Source organism: Saccostrea cucullata, unplaced genomic scaffold, assembly GCF_032062105.1.
Source record: "Saccostrea cucullata isolate Sc308-1 unplaced genomic scaffold, CSIRO_AGI_Scuc_v1 ctg5727, whole genome shotgun sequence".
In the NCBI taxonomy this organism is placed as follows: Eukaryota; Metazoa; Mollusca; class Bivalvia; order Ostreida; family Ostreidae; genus Saccostrea; species Saccostrea cuccullata.
Genome location: NW_026929106.1, coordinates 1 through 18,782, shown reverse-complemented (window position 1 = coordinate 18,782; position 18,782 = coordinate 1). Strand labels below are relative to the sequence as shown.

The 18,782-nt window shown below is 32.0% G+C and overlaps 1 protein-coding gene across 1 annotated transcript in view; it reads right to left on the bottom strand.

The window, feature by feature from the left end:
• The window catches only part of LOC134279776 (protocadherin Fat 4-like), a gene marked incomplete at its 3' end in the record, with an annotated part of 37,108 nt that extends 19,005 nt beyond the window's left edge, over nucleotides 1-18,103 (bottom strand). The window contains exons 1-12 of the mRNA XM_062762175.1: nucleotides 17,961-18,103; nucleotides 17,405-17,505; nucleotides 16,950-17,126; nucleotides 14,289-14,420; nucleotides 13,696-13,857; nucleotides 7,993-8,204; nucleotides 7,026-7,161; nucleotides 6,576-6,658; nucleotides 3,801-3,897; nucleotides 2,557-2,685; nucleotides 2,402-2,455; nucleotides 1,055-1,116 (exon numbers count right to left, since the gene is read on the bottom strand). Coding sequence (XP_062618159.1) covers nucleotides 1,055-1,116; nucleotides 2,402-2,455; nucleotides 2,557-2,685; nucleotides 3,801-3,897; nucleotides 6,576-6,658; nucleotides 7,026-7,161; nucleotides 7,993-8,204; nucleotides 13,696-13,857; nucleotides 14,289-14,420; nucleotides 16,950-17,039 — 1,157 coding nt within the window. The remainder of the gene's footprint in view (nucleotides 1-1,054; nucleotides 1,117-2,401; nucleotides 2,456-2,556; nucleotides 2,686-3,800; nucleotides 3,898-6,575; nucleotides 6,659-7,025; nucleotides 7,162-7,992; nucleotides 8,205-13,695; nucleotides 13,858-14,288; nucleotides 14,421-16,949; nucleotides 17,127-17,404; nucleotides 17,506-17,960) is intronic.
• Nucleotides 18,104-18,782: the final 679 nt, after the last annotated feature.

Genomic DNA, 18,782 nt, shown 5'->3' with positions numbered 1-18,782 from the left:
AATACAAAGAACAGTTCAATGGTAATTGATAATTTTAATACCAGCACTAAATAATAAATTGGATGTGTATATAATTACCGAGCTACATTTTCGAAATTTTCATTACTGCTACAAAAACCATTACATTTAAAAGATAATGCATTACGGCTACTTCATTTCCTTTGTTATCCAGACACTTAATATACGTGTACAGATTGATCTTTAAGTACAATATATGCATGCACAAGAAATAATTCCCCTATTCACCTTGGGGAGGTGAGAGTAAATTTTTGCAATTTCGCCACTTTCATATTTTGTTTTCAGTCGTTATTCTGTATCATACCTGCCTGATTCAAAATGTAGCGGTAATGAGTTAATTTCGAAAATAGTCCTATTGAACAAATTTAGCAGTAAGAAGTTAAGATTTTTGGCAATGTAGCAACAATGTTGACCTCCCAGTAAATTATCCCTAGTTTCAGTATTTTTGGTCTGGATGATTTATTTAGTACTTTTTATTTATTTTCAGTTACCCGGTTAAGTTCTTTTTTTTTTTTTTTATCAGGATCATTATTCAGGCAGGTTTGGGATTCCCCAAAACAAGATGCATAGATAATTTTGGATTTTAAAAATGCAGTTCTTGAAGACTAACAGATTGTAGAATAATAATCCAACAAGTCAATTCATAATATCAAATTTTTGTCAATTTGTACATAAATTCTGTTAAAGCATGATTCAACTGAATTAAGAAATATGTTAATATTGTCTCCTTCAATAAAAATGAATCATAATAAAGAATATAACTATTCTCTGACAAAATTATATGATACAAATCAAATGGTGAAGAAAGTGCATCATTTCACCCCTTATTCCTGAATCAGGTACATCACTTTGTCTTTTCAGAATTCACTGAATATTAAATTCAATTCAACAAGTTTTTCTTCTACCTCTAAGTTACCTATTATTTCTTATGGTGAGACCCTACCTGTAATAATTAAAACACTGGCTTCTTATAGCTAATTAAAAATAAAAATTGCTTAAATGAAGACTGTCAACTAAATCCAACTGGCAAGCTTACCACTTTGATGACACCAACGTGTAGGTTATTTTGGAATTATCTGTCAAATCCTTGTCGGTTGCCTATAGGAAAAACAAAATTTTTTAAAATTTATTTAATAATAACTATTTCATATCCCTAATTTTTAAAATCCTTATAAAAATTACTATATTTCTGACCATGAATTTATGAAACCTCTTCATAAATGATACAAGTTTGATACTTTTTATCAAAGTCCATGATTTCAACCACTTTATTTTTTTTCTTATATTGTAGCCCTACCCTAACCAAAGGGACACAATTTGCAAAACTATTTCATACTCTTATTTAGTACACTTTCATAGAAATTTTGCCTTTTCTGGCCCAGTGATTCACTTTCATAGAAGATTTCCTTTTCTGAGCCCCCAGTGGGTTTTGAACATTTTAAATGACTACATCCTCTTTTCAAAAGGACTATATATATGATGAGTCAATTTTGGCCACATTAATAAATTGATTTTTTTAAAACTATGCAGACAAGTTTATTTCTGAAATATTTTCAGTATATTTGTGCCATTTATATACACTCGTTGGCTGTAAGTGATGCCATATAATGACAACAGAGACCGTCAGTACTTCGATCATTATCTGAAAATTCCAAAATTCCAAAAATCAAAGATAATGATTTCGAATGGCTCAATATTAAAATTGATTCATCTATCTTGTTAAAGTGTTAGCATCATCCCTGTTGAAGTTAACTGATGCTAGTTATTAATTTCTTTAATAAAAAAAGAAAATTCCAAACTCAATTGAAGAAAGGGAAATACAATTAATTGCTGAGTATACTGTATACAGGGTTATTTTCGCCCCGTCTTATTTTCGCCCTTTCACTTATGTAAACAATTTTGCCCCATTTAAAATTCGCCTGGTCATAGTTTTGTTTAAGAAATTATACTGTATTCTTTGAATTCGCCCAGTTTTAAATTCGCCCAATCAAGAAGTGCATGGGCAAAAGGGGCGAAAATAAAACGGAGGCGAAAATTTCCCTGTATACAGTAATAGGCCTAGGAAGCAAGTCAAACAAAAAATAGATATTTTGAACCTACACCCATCCCATGATCATTCAGTTTTTTTTTACAAGTTTGGAACATAATAATTTAGTATCTGAAGATGGATCTATGTTAGAAACTTTGGAATGAATGTACTTTGTTTTCTTTGAATGTGTGAATCTCGGACCTACCTATATTAATCTGATCAATTCTGTATCAAAATGTTGTAAAAGTTTTTTGTGAACCTTGTGTACATTTGTGTCACTATGAAATGCAACCTAAATAAAATCTCTCAAAAAAATGTAAAAAAATATTATTTTGTGGTTTTTTTATGACTCACATCAAAAAACTGGAATTTCACCTTCAGATTTGTGTCCATAAATATGGAAAACAACTGTAATATGATCATAATATCTCTAAAATCATGCCTGTTTCAAAGAAAAAAGTGAGCTATTACTCTTTCCTTTTTTTATGTGTATTAGTGCTGCTTCCTACCTGTACTGTTATAATATTATTCTGAGTTTTCTCCTCCTCCGTAACATTTACACGGTAGTTCTGTTTGCTAAAGACTGGAGCGTTATCATTGATGTCAGTGATGTCAAATGTAAAATTCCACGATATCACCTGTTACAGGGTACAAAAAAATCATAGAGTAACACTGTAAAAGTTTTAAAGGGTATCAGTATAAAAGACTCACAAGCTTGAGGGTCATGATTTGAGCAAGGTTTTAAATGTCAATAAAATACCAACATTTTTTCTCAACAAAGTGGATTATTTCAACTCACTTAAATCTACCCTAGCCAAGGATGCTTCAATATCAAGTTTGCTCTTTAAACACTTTTCCCTATATATAATTCCTTAACTGTAAAACTCTAACCACCTATAATTTTGGCTCCACCTTACCCAGGGGTCATGAGTTAAACAAATATGAATCTACACTATTAGAGGAAGCTTCCAAATTAATGCAACTAATCATGCATTCTTCTGGAAAAGAAAGAACAAGGTTCATGTTTGCCTTATTTGGCCCTGTGAATTTCTGAAAAACTGAAACTGCATAGTTTTAGTTAACAATGCATTAAATATAACTTAGATCTTTGGTGACTACGTATCTATAAAAAATGACGTCATTTTCTGGCTAGTCAATGCATTGTGACGTCACGAAATGCGTCAATTTCCTCCTATTCTGAAAAAGTCTACATAACGGCCAATTTTTAAAGATATTTTTTGATATTTAATATAGAGCTCAACCTCTGATCTAAAATATACAACTAGTAAATGATAGAATTGTTTCTGAGGATTAATGGACACGTTTTATTTTCTAGATCAGAGAGTGCGCTCATATTATTTTCATTCACTGAAAGTACTCAATTATACCTGTTTACCTAAAAATTCAAGAACATTACAATTTCATAAAGCCAGTTCGCCTAGACCTGGACTTTTAGAAGAATATTTGTAATAGGATATGAAAGCACCAAGACTCTGTTTTATTTTAATGCTTCAAATAGAAAATCAATTGTTGATCAATTAATTTCTATATCTACAGGGCCATTTTATGCATAAAGTGAACCGACTTCTTTCTAAAGTATTTTTTCTTCATGCATTTCCAAGTAAAAACTGTCCATTGTGATCCCACCCTTCCCTGGAGGCCAAGATTTAAACACATGTACTTGAACTCAAAATTTATAGTGTCTAGTTGTATCGTCAGTGTATACAACTTAGTTCTGTAGTTTAATACTTACATGTTTCGAATCGGTAGCTTGCACTGTGAAGCTGTAATGTTCATTTCTTTCTCTGTCAAGTGCACTGCTGACTGACAACTGAACCATATTGTTTTTACTGTAACACAAAACAAAAAGATGAAGATATGAAGAGTGCCCAAAGAAATCAATGACTAGGTACATTGCCTTTCACCCAACCCTTGAGTTTTTTCTATTGGGAATCTTTCTGATCCAAAATATATTTTTTTCTCTAAAAATTGTATTGTATGTGTTAGCCATACTTCCCTTTGCATGACAAACTGCACTAAATTTAACTTTTACCTCATTCACAAAAAAAAATATGGGTGAGGATCATTGTCTCAAGCCATGGTTCGAAGTCCGAATTTAGCTCTCTCCTACTCCTGGCTGCTTGATCACATATTAAATTGTTATCTTAAATATTTACGCCTTTATGCAGTGATGTCATGTTCAGCCAATTACTATATCTGATTCCATCGCCATTGAAATCAACACCAACATCATCAGTACACAAAACTATTTTGTAAACTGTGATTGGTAACTGAAAGGCCGCGACCAAGTTCATTTCAGACTTTGCTTTACTCGCATTGGTCAATATCTTAATGAAGTACATGTACTAAATATTCTCTTCTCATTCAACCACAGCTAAGGGTGAAACGTTTACTGAATTTTGTAAACGTTTAAACGGATAGCAGTAAACGAAACGTTACCGTTTAAACGGGAGATATTTTATGTTGGATTTTTATGGCTACTTACTCATGAAACTCGAATTAAATAATCAATTCTTTCACTTTAATATGAGTATGAGTTGTTATTACAATTTCATTGTTGGTCATTATGACATAAGAATTTGAGGCGCATTAAACTCATTCACTTTCTACATCGTCACCCAACTGCGTTGGTTTGTTTGGCTTCATACCGGACGTAGAAAAAGAATTGTAAGAATGGATCTTTTAATTTCGAAAAAAAAGTAAAACAAGACCTGCTGACTCTATAGAAACACTTTTCAAAGACTTGTGAAAATGTATTATATTTATTTAGTCAAAATATATCAAGTTTTATATTTCAAGTGTCATAAAACATCGCTAGTATTCGCAACTTGGAAATCGGAATTAAATATGTTAGACTGTATCAGGTTTTAGATATTTTTATTCAATATCTTTCCGGTATAGATTGTTGCTTATCAAATGGTCAAAGACGGTGTTTCTTTTGTAAATTATGAAATAAAACAATTTGTTTGTGTTAAACTTTATTTCTGATAGACTTTGATAATGACCTTCGTGTAAACGTTTACTCAATCTGTAAACGTTTAGAGCATGTAATCGAAACGTCGCCGTTTACACGTGTAATCGTTTCGCCCTTAACCACAGCCAGAATGGGAGAGGATCATACATTTTGGCCGTGATTTGCTATGATGGGTGAGGATCAGACAAATAGAACCCTGGAGAACTACAATATTAGAGTTATTGATTCTAGTTAGAATCAGGCACTAGATAGTACTATAAAAAGAGGATATTACATTGTGATGGGTATCAATGGTTCAGAGGCTGAATTACTGATCCCATGATGAAGTTTGAGCCAGACATGGCAACAGGAAGAGAAGTAATATTATTCTTCCTCATGAAGTCAGACTGCCAGATTTTTTGGTTTCATGACAATGGTCAATCAATTGGCTTGCATGATAATTTTATGCATAAAAACCTATGGCATTTATGTGATAGACCTTTATGCAAATTATCACCGCAAGTCATTTGGTTGGTCACATCATCAAACCAAAAAATAAGACAGTTATTCTTCAAATATTTCTCATTTATTTGCATATAAAAGTATAAGTTTTTTCTTTATCGAAATAACAAGACAGATTATTTGCTCTTCAGTTGAACAACTTATATCCCCTTCACCTAGGAATACTTAGAGCAAGTTTGGTTGAAACTGGCCAAGTGGTTCATGAGAAGAAGTTAAAAATGTGAGAAGTTTAAAGACAATCATCAGAGCTCCAGATAATTTTTTACCCCAAAGTGTATATACTCCCTGATTTTCAAATCAATGTAGATTTTGATTTTCAGCAAAATGATTGAAGAGTATTTTGTTTATATAGAAATGTTTTGACCTTTATTTTGAGCTTGTAATCGAAGTACGAGTTTTTGAAGAGGAAAAAAACTTCAAAGGTCAGTTTCTGCAATTATTCAAATAAATTTTGTAAATTTCAACAAGAAATTTTTTCTAAGATTGAGAAGCATTTTTGTTTTTGACAAGGAAGATTATACCGGCATACAGTAGGTCAAGGTACATAATTATACACTGTACCATAAAGTCAGAGACACAGATAACTTTTCCTAAGATATCGTATCAAAAGTAAACTGAAAGAATCTTTGTTAATATGGCAAGTTGAGAGAGAGGAAAAATTTGCTAGTGTGAACGCATAATAAAAAAAAAGTTATGCTAGTCTTTCTACGTAGAAATGGAGATCGTCGTCGTCATTACTAGAATATTCCTGCATGTCACTAAAATCTGTACATGTACTTCGTTTTGAGAAAAATCAAACACCGAGTTAATCTCAATTGACATCATTAAGTAAATCGTAACTGTATTCTTCAACTTGTTGTACGCAGTACTTTCGTGGTGTATTGCGTATTTTTGATTGCTAATGCGTAATTGTACGCTCTATTTTAATTTTCAATGCGTATTTTGTAAAATTTAATGCGTATTTCTGCAAATACGCACCTTATCTGGAGCTCTGAATCATTCAAATATTTTCTTTAAAGAGAAAACATGTACCTGGTCTTGTTGAGTTGAAAGGGTTCATGATCACCACTAATGTCAAAGAAAAGGGGTGAGTCATCTGGGTCTGCATCAAAAGCCTTCATGAAAATAGTGACAAACTTGTTCAAAGAAACTGAATAAATGAAAAGCCAGTTATTATCATATACAAATTCAATTCTGATAATATTAAAGGGGGCTGACTGGGGTTTCAATTGCACAATTCTTCGCACATTATGAGGAAAATAAAGCATATTTACTGTTTTAAAGCAATTTTTTCACTTTACTTGCACTAATAATGGAAGTTAAATAAAATGTTTGCGATACCTTTTGACATACATTATAGCATTTGCTCGATCATACTCAAGAAGCGGGGCATAAAAATTCTCAAGAGGCGTTTTAACTAACAAACAAACTTCCATTATAACCTCATACACCCTGGATATGACAAGTTATCTTTTTATCTACCTGAATGGTGAGCAGTGGGGATCCTGGTGGTACGTCCTCAGGTACTGAATGATGGGAAACATTATTTCCCACGACGGACAGGACAGGGTGACAGAGATTTGTCTGTATGTTGACTGTCACACTCACTGTTGTCCTCCTGTAAAACAGTCAAAACACTTCAGGTACCCTACCAAATAAATGTCTACAGTTAAAACAGTTTTAATTCACAGGAATTTTAAAATCTAATATTCAAGTTTGATTTACGATAATCAATGTTCATTTTGATGATTAGGTCCTAATATGGTAGCTCTACTGAGAACAGTTTTTTAAAAACGTAATTATAAATACCTTTGCACATTTTGAGTTTATTCTCTATGATGAAATAATTCACCAAATATGAATCCAAAGAGTAACAAATTATAATCATGGATTTATTACAGCAGGATAACACCACTTATGCATTAAAAAATATCATGAAAGTGAGCTAAATTCAAAGTGTGGCATACAGACAGACAGACAGACAGACAGACAGACAAAAGAATGTATAAGATAAACACAACATTCCAATACCCCATATTTATTATGGACAAAAAAAACTTCTCGTATAATATATTTTGTACGCATAATAAATTATTTCACAATGTTCTATGTACATTATCAATATAACAATGAGACAGAGCTCCTACAGAGCTGATTTGGAGAATACTAGAAAAAGTAAAGTCACATCCACTTCTACATTTTTGGGGTGCGCTCCTTACATAGAACCTGCTTTTTTTTTTCAGGATTTTTATCCCCAAAGTTGGGGGTGCATCTTTTACAACGTTGCGCCCAACACACGGGATTTTACAGTAGGGAATCTATAGTATTCATGGTTGGCAAAAAAACTTATCTGTATATTTTGTACATAATAAATTATTTCAGCTATTCTTTGTACATTATTAATATAACAATGTGACAGAGTTCCTACAGAGCTGATTTGACCCTATACCTTTGAGTTCCCGATTCCTCAGGCTTGTCTTGTGCTGTGACAGCTAACTCCACAGATTTGGGGAGTTTCGTGGTCCTTTTACAATCATACAGAGGATTATTTAAAGGATATAATTCTCCAGTTCTTTTATTAATCTTAAAAAAAGTTTCTTTTTGGCCACTTAATTCATAGGTTACATATCCATTTGAGACATCAGCATCATTTGCATTCACCTGAGAGTAAAAAAAAATTATTATTATTAAGAGCCAGTCCGCGAGAAAACCATGCAGAACTGTCCAAATCGAAGGTTGTCATATCTTAATGAAATTTGGTGGGTAGTTAGACTTTATAATATGTTATTTAAAATGACCAAAAAAATTCCAATCATTCAACATGGCAGCCGTAGGCAGCGCCACCTCCTTTTTGCACATTTAAGTGCAAATGCACTTAAAAAATTCAAGAAAAATGGTAAAATTCACATTTGATTTATTTTACTCAAAATTAAACTTGCATTTCCATTAAGGTATTTTGAATAACATAAGACTATGTTCTTTCAAAATTGACATTTATCATAATCAAATATGCAATATATTAAAGGGCAGACAACTCTTGAAAATTGGCATGATGCCAATTTTCAAGAATTGCCAAAAGTATTACAAATTTAATGCCCAAAATCTTCCAAGACCAATCTTTGAAATTATTATTTTTTATTTTATTGTACAAATTTAATTCTAAACATTATCTTTGCCAAATATTGATCTTGGGAAATAATAAATAATTGAGATATGGGGATTTACAAATTGCCAATTTTCGAAATAAATGCTCAAACTCAAGTGGGTTACAAAGTCAAATATAGTACTTTAAATTATAAATAATTGTTGTTAGATATTGAAACATGTAAAAAATTTTCTTTGAAATAAAATTAAGAGTGAAAAATATTAAAATTAAAAATTAAATAAAACTATATTGTCAGAAATTACCCCTAATATCAGGATTAGCATTTTGCCAATTGTTTAGAATGGAAAAAAACATAATAAATTGTATTGGCTTACTTGCAATTTTTCAACAATCATATGAATATATATGTTCCTTACATTTTGTAAGTTTGTTTCTTTATAATCAATAAAAGGGAAATTACAAGTATTTAAATTCAAACGGACTCAGTATCATTCATATAAATTTTGAGACTTGAACGTATAAAATTTGAGCCTTCAGTAAGTTGTTTGCTAGCTGCAGAACTGTAGCTCTCCGAAAAAATATATATTGATATATCGGAGGGCTACAGTGCCACCTGTATTTTTATTGCGCATAAAAAATGCGCTTGGTTCTAGATTAATTCTTCCAAATTCTTACCTCAATTGCAAAAACAGCTAGATTTCAATAAAGTCCTTACTCTTTATCAATTAACGGCATGGTTTACATCACAGGTGCTGGAGGACAGGACCCACCCACCCCCTCGCACCCCCCCCCCCAATACAATACAATGTGATATAATCTATCCTATCAATTTAGAAAATTTGTTTAAAGTTACATTTTATAAAAATATCTACCCTCTCTATATGATTTTTATATAGAGAATGTAGGGTATATTAATAGAACGTTTGTTTTAGGTAATTTTTCTATTTGCTGGTATAGATCTTATCACAAATATGGCAATGAAAGATATTTTATGAGAAAAAATTCGAAAAAGCCTAGGGGTCTATATCGAGGGGGGGGGGGCTGTCCTCAAGCACCTGTGGTTTACATCTTCTGTACGAAGCGCGTTAGACCGAAATATCTTCTCAATTCCAGGTCCAGGAGGGCTATTAGAAACAATTATAAGGAATGTTTTGTTGTGGAAACGGTGAAAGAATATGTTAGGAACACACAGTTGGTAAAATTTTGAGATGACAGTTTTAAGAACAAGGAGAAATAAATCGAGAAACAGCGCATTTTTTTTTTTTGGTGCGCAATAAATATAGTTTTTTCAATGGGTGGCACTGTAGCTCTCCGGTCTATCAATATATGTTTTTTTGGAGAGCTAAAGTTCTGCAGCTAGTTGTTTGCTTTCTGTCAATTTTAAATTGGTACAATCTTATAAAAATACTGACAGGGGATATTATACAAAAAGCTCCATAAAGGAGGTTAAGAAAATGAAAGATGCTGGAGTTTACTCTTATCCCACCTCCCGAGGCAAACAATTGTCTTCTTTTTTCGCTTGGCAAATTCTTTTCAGGTAAGTTTAATTTTAACCCCCCACTACCCTTTCAAAATCGTTTCTACGTCACTGCTATGACTGCAATTTTTGTGAATAAGAGATTTTATGAACATGAATAAATCAAATTTATTTAAATAATGGGGGATTGAATCTCTAAAATATATATTGTTTATAAATTTGTTTATTTAAGATGATTTAATCTAAAATAAAATAATAAAATACGTTTTCCGTTCCCTTTTCCTTTCCTCGTTTTAGCAATTAGAACCCTTATCAATTTTCATTATTTTATCCATTTCAATATTAGTATGTTAATTGTGGAGAGGTGGATGGGGTTAAACGATTGGGTACTAGATACACTCGTATATTTAATATCCTGACCTTGATTGATTGACACGCCCCCTCCCCCAACTGTTTTCAGTGGATACATATAACATTAAAAAAAAACAATTTATCTCTGTCTGCAATGGTACATGTATTAACACCACTATGGTTATTCAGAAAAAGTATCAAATATTAATTTACACAGCCTTAAACAATTTTATTAATAATGTTTTGAAAATAATTTTGGCAAAATTTGATAGCCCCCCTCCCCCCAATTTGAATAAATATGAATCAAGTTGTAACGTGAAGCCCACCCATCCGAGGGTTAAACAGGCTCGCCGTTGCTTAACTTGCCTGAAATAGAGGGAGACTCTACCGCATCACCAGAAAAGCTAGCTCACTGGCGAGACAGTATAAGTTCCCTATGTACTGTCCGCTACACTTCACCCGCTCAGGGAAGCTTCGATCCTAAGCTTAGCATGAGTTCTCTCTGAGTATTTGGGCCTCTTCAGCTACAGCAACCAATGCCGTTCCCGGACTTGAAGTCCTTACCTGGACACAAAGTCCTAGTCTTAGCCTAGATGGTGGCATCTCCTTTTGAGCTGATGATTTTTAATGTGAGGTCTGACTTTATCAATATATGAATGTTACGTAACACAGTAGTTTAAAATATGTAATGTAAAGTTAAAAATATTCCTAGGAATTTCGGTGTTTGGTTAACTCAAAAACACACTAAATTTATGAAACCTAAACAATTTACATGTAGATTGAAATTACAAATTATTTTTGAATTTGCTGAGAGTATGCAATCAAATACCTGTTTGTATTCTTATATTTTCTCAAATGATGACAAAACAAGTTGCTAAGACACTAAGAAAACTATGTGCGCTTATATTGAAAATATATGATTTTAGTTAGTCATTCCTCCATGATTTTTTGATCCCTCGCTTATTTCATTATTACATGTTTCATATGTGTTTTTCTCTTCCTTTTCATATTCTGATTATGTATATCATATACTTGTCCTCTGACCTGAATGTATATGTTGTAAATATTCTTCATTGTCCTCATGTACCTGAAATGGTTTGAGTGAATAAAATGATCTTGAACTTGAACGGGGCCAGGTGCCTTAAACAAAATATCAAATGTATATTTTGATTAAAAATATGTTATTATTTGATTTAATTTCCTATTCAATTGTACTTGTTAGGAAAAATTTTGTATCTGTTAATTACCATGAAATACATGTAGATTCCCCGAGGACAGAACCCTGTAGAAAATATACCTACTACATGTATATGCCCAAAATAAAAAAAAAAAAATCTGATGAACTTTTATTTTTTTTATTACTTTCTAATAGTTTCTATGGAATTCTTGGTATTTTTTTTATAGTTGATAATGTAGGTTGTCCCCCCTCCCCCACACTGAAATTGCTTCCTATGGGCCTGTTACATGTATTTGTTTATTCAAGCTAAATTGTTATTTTTTACATTCAAGTATCTTAAAATAAGTTTTCCCTCTTTCATAGTGCAATAATACTCCACAACAACTCCCTAGGTGAAGAAAAAATGATCATACATGACTTTTTTCTTTCCATATTGACATACCTGTCACTTTTTACCCAATAATACAAAAGAGTTCCAGCAAGGGGAGATAACAATTTAACTCCAGCAAATTGGTAACTAGAGGGTAAAATAAGCAAAAGAAAGTTATATGAAGTGTCCAAATCAGTTATTCCTCTTCTTAAAAATATATTAGATTAAGAATCTTCTCTTTTTCTTAAAATATCATAGAAATAAGCCAAAAATATGGTAAAAGACTGTTATTTAAAATATGTGAAATTGTAGCAAAATATGGTATTTCAAAGTTAATTTACAGCATGTAGATATTATTTCCCAAGCTCAATATTTTATTACAGAGTAGACCTTAGATCATTCTTAAAGTAACAATTAATTTTATTTAATTTCAACCTTGGTCTTGAGAGAAACGAGCGTCTAAAAATGGCTAAAAAATCATACTCATTTACTTAGGATCTATAAATAGATGTGTAAAAAATAAAATATTCATTTGATTTAAGTTTTTCCTCATTAATTGTGTTAATTGGACAATGACTTTGACAAATAAACCAAATTTGAAAATAAACTTATGACAAAAGGTAACTTTTTGACTTGATCAATTTGTATACATTTTCCATTAAATTTTGTGTGATTTTCGACAAATATGCAAATGAGCTGTTACTAAAAATAGATGCAGGGTTTGACATTTTTTTTGTGGATATTCTTACTTCTACCTTTATGTAGAAAATTCCCAAGTTGCAACCTTCCATTTGGACGATTTTTTGAATTTTGCATGGTTTTCTCGCGGACTGGCTCTTAAGGACATACCTTACCTTTTGATAATTTTTCAAGATATTTTAAGTTTAAACTCATAATACCATTTATATTGCATATTCTTAGACAAAAAATCAGCATGCATTACCAGGGGTTTTGAAAAGATATCAAATTATGAAAATTTTTGCATTATTCAACGAAAAACGTATAAAAATTACAAAACATGAATTCCAGATATTTTTTACTCAAAATTTGTTTTAGAAGAGGTGTAAAAATCCATAAATAGATATTAAAAGTATTGCACACAGGTCCTTCAATTAGTGGAACTCTTCAACTCCAGGGAAGAACCCAGTATAGTCCAAACTACGTTGCGTATGACCTTAATCTCTGCTTATTTGGTCACCTATTCAATTCAGTAAACTATTTCACAACAGCTGAGTTTAACAACTTTTTTTTCCAGAAATCAGCAATATTTCTCATAAATTTACATTTGAATTGGTAGCCTGAATAATGTTTACCAAGTGTATTGGGACAATTTGATTAGATTTTGTCATAAGCTTAAAAATTTGTGCAAAATTTTGTGTGGAATTATATAGAAAACAAAACAAGGTCTCATATCTTAATTAGCAGCAAGGAAAACCTACCATTGCTTTATATTTCAGCGATTTTTCTTAAATTTATGTCATTTCAAATCAAAATCATTCAAAAAAGATATATATCAATCCATGCATCATTTTTTTGTGTTAAGTACTCTTTAATAAATGATTGTTCCTTATATGATATTCATTTAATCTTGATATCATTAGATTAGAAGTAGACTATACATGCCTACAAAATATTTTCATTTAAATGTACTTTGAATTTGAAATTCCCCACCTGTCCAATGGCTGTATGTTCAGTTGGGTTATCTGTAACATTAAAACTGTAGCTTTTGTTGACGAACCCTGGGTTGTTGTCATTGACATCAGTTAGGCTTATTGTCAAAGAAGATCTGCTACTGTTTTTTCTTTCTGCTGTTTTGCTTTCTTGTGCATAAACCTAGATTAAAAGAGTCAAATAAAGTGTATCAGAGGAGGTTACAAAACTGTTCCTATGTTGTCGAAACAACTTACTAAGAATTATTACACAAAAGAAAAAAAACAAAAACAAAAAAAGAGAAAAAAACATCTTGCACTACAACCTAACCCTATAAATAAACCATATAAGAGCTGCCAACTTCATTGATAGAAAAATAATGAAAATGAAAGGGTGTATTAGATCATTAATATTAAATCGTTTTTGTCCAGATGGAGGGACAGGGTCTACAGTAAAACTCGGTTATAACAAAGTCACTGGGCCCTGTGAAATAACTTTGCTATATCCGTAATTTGTTATATCTGTATAGGGAATTCGTAAAATTTATATAGTTGGGGATCCATGAAAACTTCGCTACATCCGTGTTCATACTAAACGAGTTTTGCTGTACTTACCGTACAGTTAAATTGCTGAGTTTGCTCAATATCCAACTGTGTACTGTCATTTACTACAATACTTCCTGATTGTCTAATTTCAAAAGACTTGTTGCAGTTCTCCAATATATACTCAAATTCAGCATTTTCTCCCTATTGGTTAAAATGAAATAATATATTAAATTCAACTGTGTCTATTTTTTTTTCTATTTTAAAGCTTAAAATCTGAAAACACAGATTATTTCTTAAGCTTTTAAACATAAAAAGATCATGTTAAAGCCAAACAATGCATGATGACTAGTACTATTCCCCATTTCAAAAAGGTGAGTTATTTCCCCTGAAGGGAACTCTTTTACTGTGTTTAATATGCATGCGCTATAAAGAAAGTCACTTCCGCGGACATTCTTGATGTAAACATGTTCATAATGCCTCTGTCATATGACAATTAACTGTTATTGTGTTTGTGAATAAAAAGAAATCTTAACTGATTTGTATATTTCTTTAAATTACTCACTCATTCTCTCTTTCTGGATTTGTATTAATCTCTATACTAGTACAATAAGGTGCTGTGTGAGCATCCCCCCTTACAAAAAAACAAAAAACAAAAAAAATGCAACAGATTACTGATAAAATGCTGAAACATATTCGAATAGGCCTATTTTTTTAAAAACCAAAAGCTAAAATTTTATTTTTGGTAGTGGATGTTCTGCAGATGTATCATCATTATTTACAAAATGTTTTAAAAGAACAAATTAAATATATGAATTTTTTGTAATAGTTATGATAAAGTTTTTACGAATTAATATAACCCGCTGCAGCCATATTTTCTTCTCTGCATCTCTAAGAAGTTTTTGGAGACTGTTGACATATCCATCTACTGTTTTACCTCTGAAATTGCTGCATATGTACAGCAGTAGTTCGTCTTCTGCGATCGATATCAAGAAACTGCGTTTTTGCTCGATTGTACGTCATAACATAGTTTACTTAGAAGAACAGATTTGGTGACAATTAAAGGACCTGTTTCATTTGAATTTACCTTGTTTCTAGAAATTTATATTTGTAAAAATAATTAATTATATTGATTCACTTTTAAATTATAGTATTAAAAACTTTGAATGGAATTCTAAATGAATAATTTAATCTCATGTGCTCATGTAACGAAGAAAGACTATATTAAAATAGCATCAACCTGAATTCATGTTACATATGTCGTATAAAATTTGAGCTGCATTTAATCAAAGTTTTAGTGTATGATCTAAGCATATGTATATTCTCGAGTAAAATACACTTATTTTGTTTTAGATCAGAGAATTGACAGCAGAAACCTGAAATTGATACAATAATTTCCGAGCGTATTTCTCGTTAATACGAAAATCATTCTTTTAGTAAAGTGTTGTTTATGTTTCTAAAATCCTTTCAGTGTAAGTATTTTTTTTAATAAATTATATTTTTTTGCAAAGTGTGTAAAAAACAATATTAGAGAGAGAGAGAGAGACTCACCCTAACTTTTTTCCCCAACATTACCTTTTACTATTGAAAATGTTCATTGAAAGACAGGTTGCCCCTGACAGGTTTACTACGGTAAAGTTATATAAGGGAAATGTAGCATTGTATGCCAAGGAATTGGTACTGAAATAAGTAGCTTTTTCGACTTTGGGCAAGGTTTTTTTTTGCTTGTCAACTTCTCCAGGTAAGTAAAAAAAAAAATCTTTCTGACTGCCCCCCCCCCCCCCCCACTTTTAAAGACGATGCTACCTGCCTTGCCAATTTGTATCGCTTTCTAGAAAAGGAGGAGGGCTAACAGACCCTTTATAAAATCAGAAACCGTTTCCTTCTTTTAAAATTTTTAAATGTAGCGGTAAGTTGATCACTATTTTGTTGGATTATCAAAATTCATAATCCGCGGAAGTAATGCTGGTGTAGAAGAGTTCCAATTTTGAGGGGAGATAACTCACGTTTTAAAATGGGGAATTAGACAAAGAGAACCCAAACATTTGATGTACTGTAGATGTATAGTGAAAACTGCCTATTCTGACCCCTATGCAATCTGTTTCACTGTGAATTCCAACCCTTACTTTACTGGTTTTCTATCTTCTTTACAACACTTATTCTGACACCCTGTCTATTCCAATACAAAAATTTGTATCCCACTGTCTGTGTATGAAGTTTGATAATTTTTTGAAAAATTTATTTATTTTACTATATGATCAAAACATTCCCCCTAATCCCTGAACCCTGCCATGGACCTATGACCAAGAATTTCACAATTTTGGTAGAGGTCTCATTGCAATTATTCATAAAGCTAAAAACTTAAGAGCTAAATTCTGGAAGTAAAGAAAAATTTTTAAAATGCATGAATTTTTTGTGGTTTTAGCCCAATCCTTTGGGTTCCAGGGAGGCATGGACCATGAAATTCACAATTTTTGTTTATCTTTACTCACAAATGTCCTAATTGCAATAAAATTGGCTAAAATTAGCAGCTCAGTGGCTGATTTCAAAGAAGAAGCTGAAAAAGTTCAGGGGTTCACATATGATGAAAGACAAAAATCAACAGTTTTAATGAGGGACTCAGTTAATTTTTAAATAAAAATCATCATGATATTTGCTTTCACAGCAAGAATGAAAGCTATCAATGCTTTCTGCACTGATTTCTGAACTTTATGATGTACAGTAGGCACTTACTTCATCAGCATCTGTGGCTATTACCCATGTGACAACCTGCCCATTCTTCATGTTCTCTGGAATGGAGGCAGTATAGCTAACCTGAGACATGACTGGGGCATTATCATTGACATCAGTAATGCTGATCTCTACCGTAGCAACATCACAACGAAATTCAGGTTTATCCACCTGGTATGCCTAGAAATTAAATGAAAGGCCTATTAGTTTTGATTTTAAAAAGTTCCCCAGAAATTTTGACATTTATTCTTATAGCCATACAAATTTCCGAACCTGATGTATGTTCTCTATAAATGACAACCAAAAATAGCTGCGACAACTTTTACGATCAACTGAATATTAGATCAGTGAAGAATACTTATGTTCAACAACAGTAACTTTCAACTTAAAAGACATAAATATTTGTGACCTCTATAAACATACATGTATATGGATTAACTTTAAGATAGAAATCTTACCCTGACAACTAATGTGATGACACTCTTATTTTCCCTGTCCAGACTGTGACCTTCTTTCAGAGATATGACACCACTACTTGCATTAATTTTGAAAACACTGTCTGTAAAAGTAATCATAATTAACTTTCATTTATTCTCTATCTCATAATTACACGTTGATAAAACCCGTTTTTTGTATTTCTTCATAAGTACACCATTTGTTACATTCCACTGAGCATTTGGTAAAAACTTAGACTTTTAGAAATCACTACCCAGAGTAGGCAAAAATACCCATCAAATGTGAAATGTCTCTTTTCAACATTTCTTAATCATCTCCCCTTGAAAAAAGGATGTGTCCCTTCAATTTGAATAAATTTGAATATCCTTCATCCAAGGATGCTTTGTGGCAAGTTTGGTTGAATTTCAGCTTGGGTAGGTGGTTCTTTAGAAGATGAAAATGTGAGAAGTTCACAGATAATGTGCAACATAAAAGACAGAGGGATGACAAACACTTTTGGAATAGAAAAGCTAACTTTAGCATTTGACTCAGGCCAGGTAACAAACACAGAATTTATACCTGTGAAAAGAATCTCATAATTAATTGTAGCATTGATTCCGACATCTTGATCTCTGGCCTCCAATGCTTTATTCAGCTTTACTTGAGTATTACTTGCAGCCTGTAGTAAATAAGAAGGAAATCAAAATTTTTAGGTGCCTGGATAGATAGATCCAGGGCGTATATTGTTTTTGTCCTGTCTGTTTGTTTGTTTGTCTGTCTGTTGTCAACTTTGCCATAACTTCTGAGGTCAATGACCTTGTGACCTTGAATGTGACCTATATGCTAAAAAAAGCTTTTTTGAACTTTCGCAATAACTTTTGAACCAAAGGCTATAGAGACTTCACGTTTGGTAAGCATACAACACTAATTAAGCTCTTTTAAATGACACCAAGGTCATTGACATTGTGACCTTGTCTGTGGCCAATATGCTAAAAATAGCTTTTTCGAACTTTCACAATAACTTTTGAACAATAGGAGATAGAGATTTCATAGTTGGTAAGCATAAAACAATAATTAAGTTCTTTCAAATGACATCAAGGTCAATAACTTTGATACCTTGACTGTGCCCTAGATGCTAAAAATAGCTTTTTCACAGTTTTGCCATAACTTTTGAACCACGAGAGATAGAGACTTCATATCTGGTATGCATACTACACTTACTAAGTTCTTTCAGATAACACCAAGGTCATGATCTTTTGACCTTGACTGTGACCTACACTCTAAAAGTAACTTTTTCGAACTTTTTTGCTGCCGGGCACATAGTGTTTCACAAACACATCTTGTAAATTATGTTTTTAAAAAGTTAAGCAACGTACTGTGAATAATTTAAGTTTGTTTGTA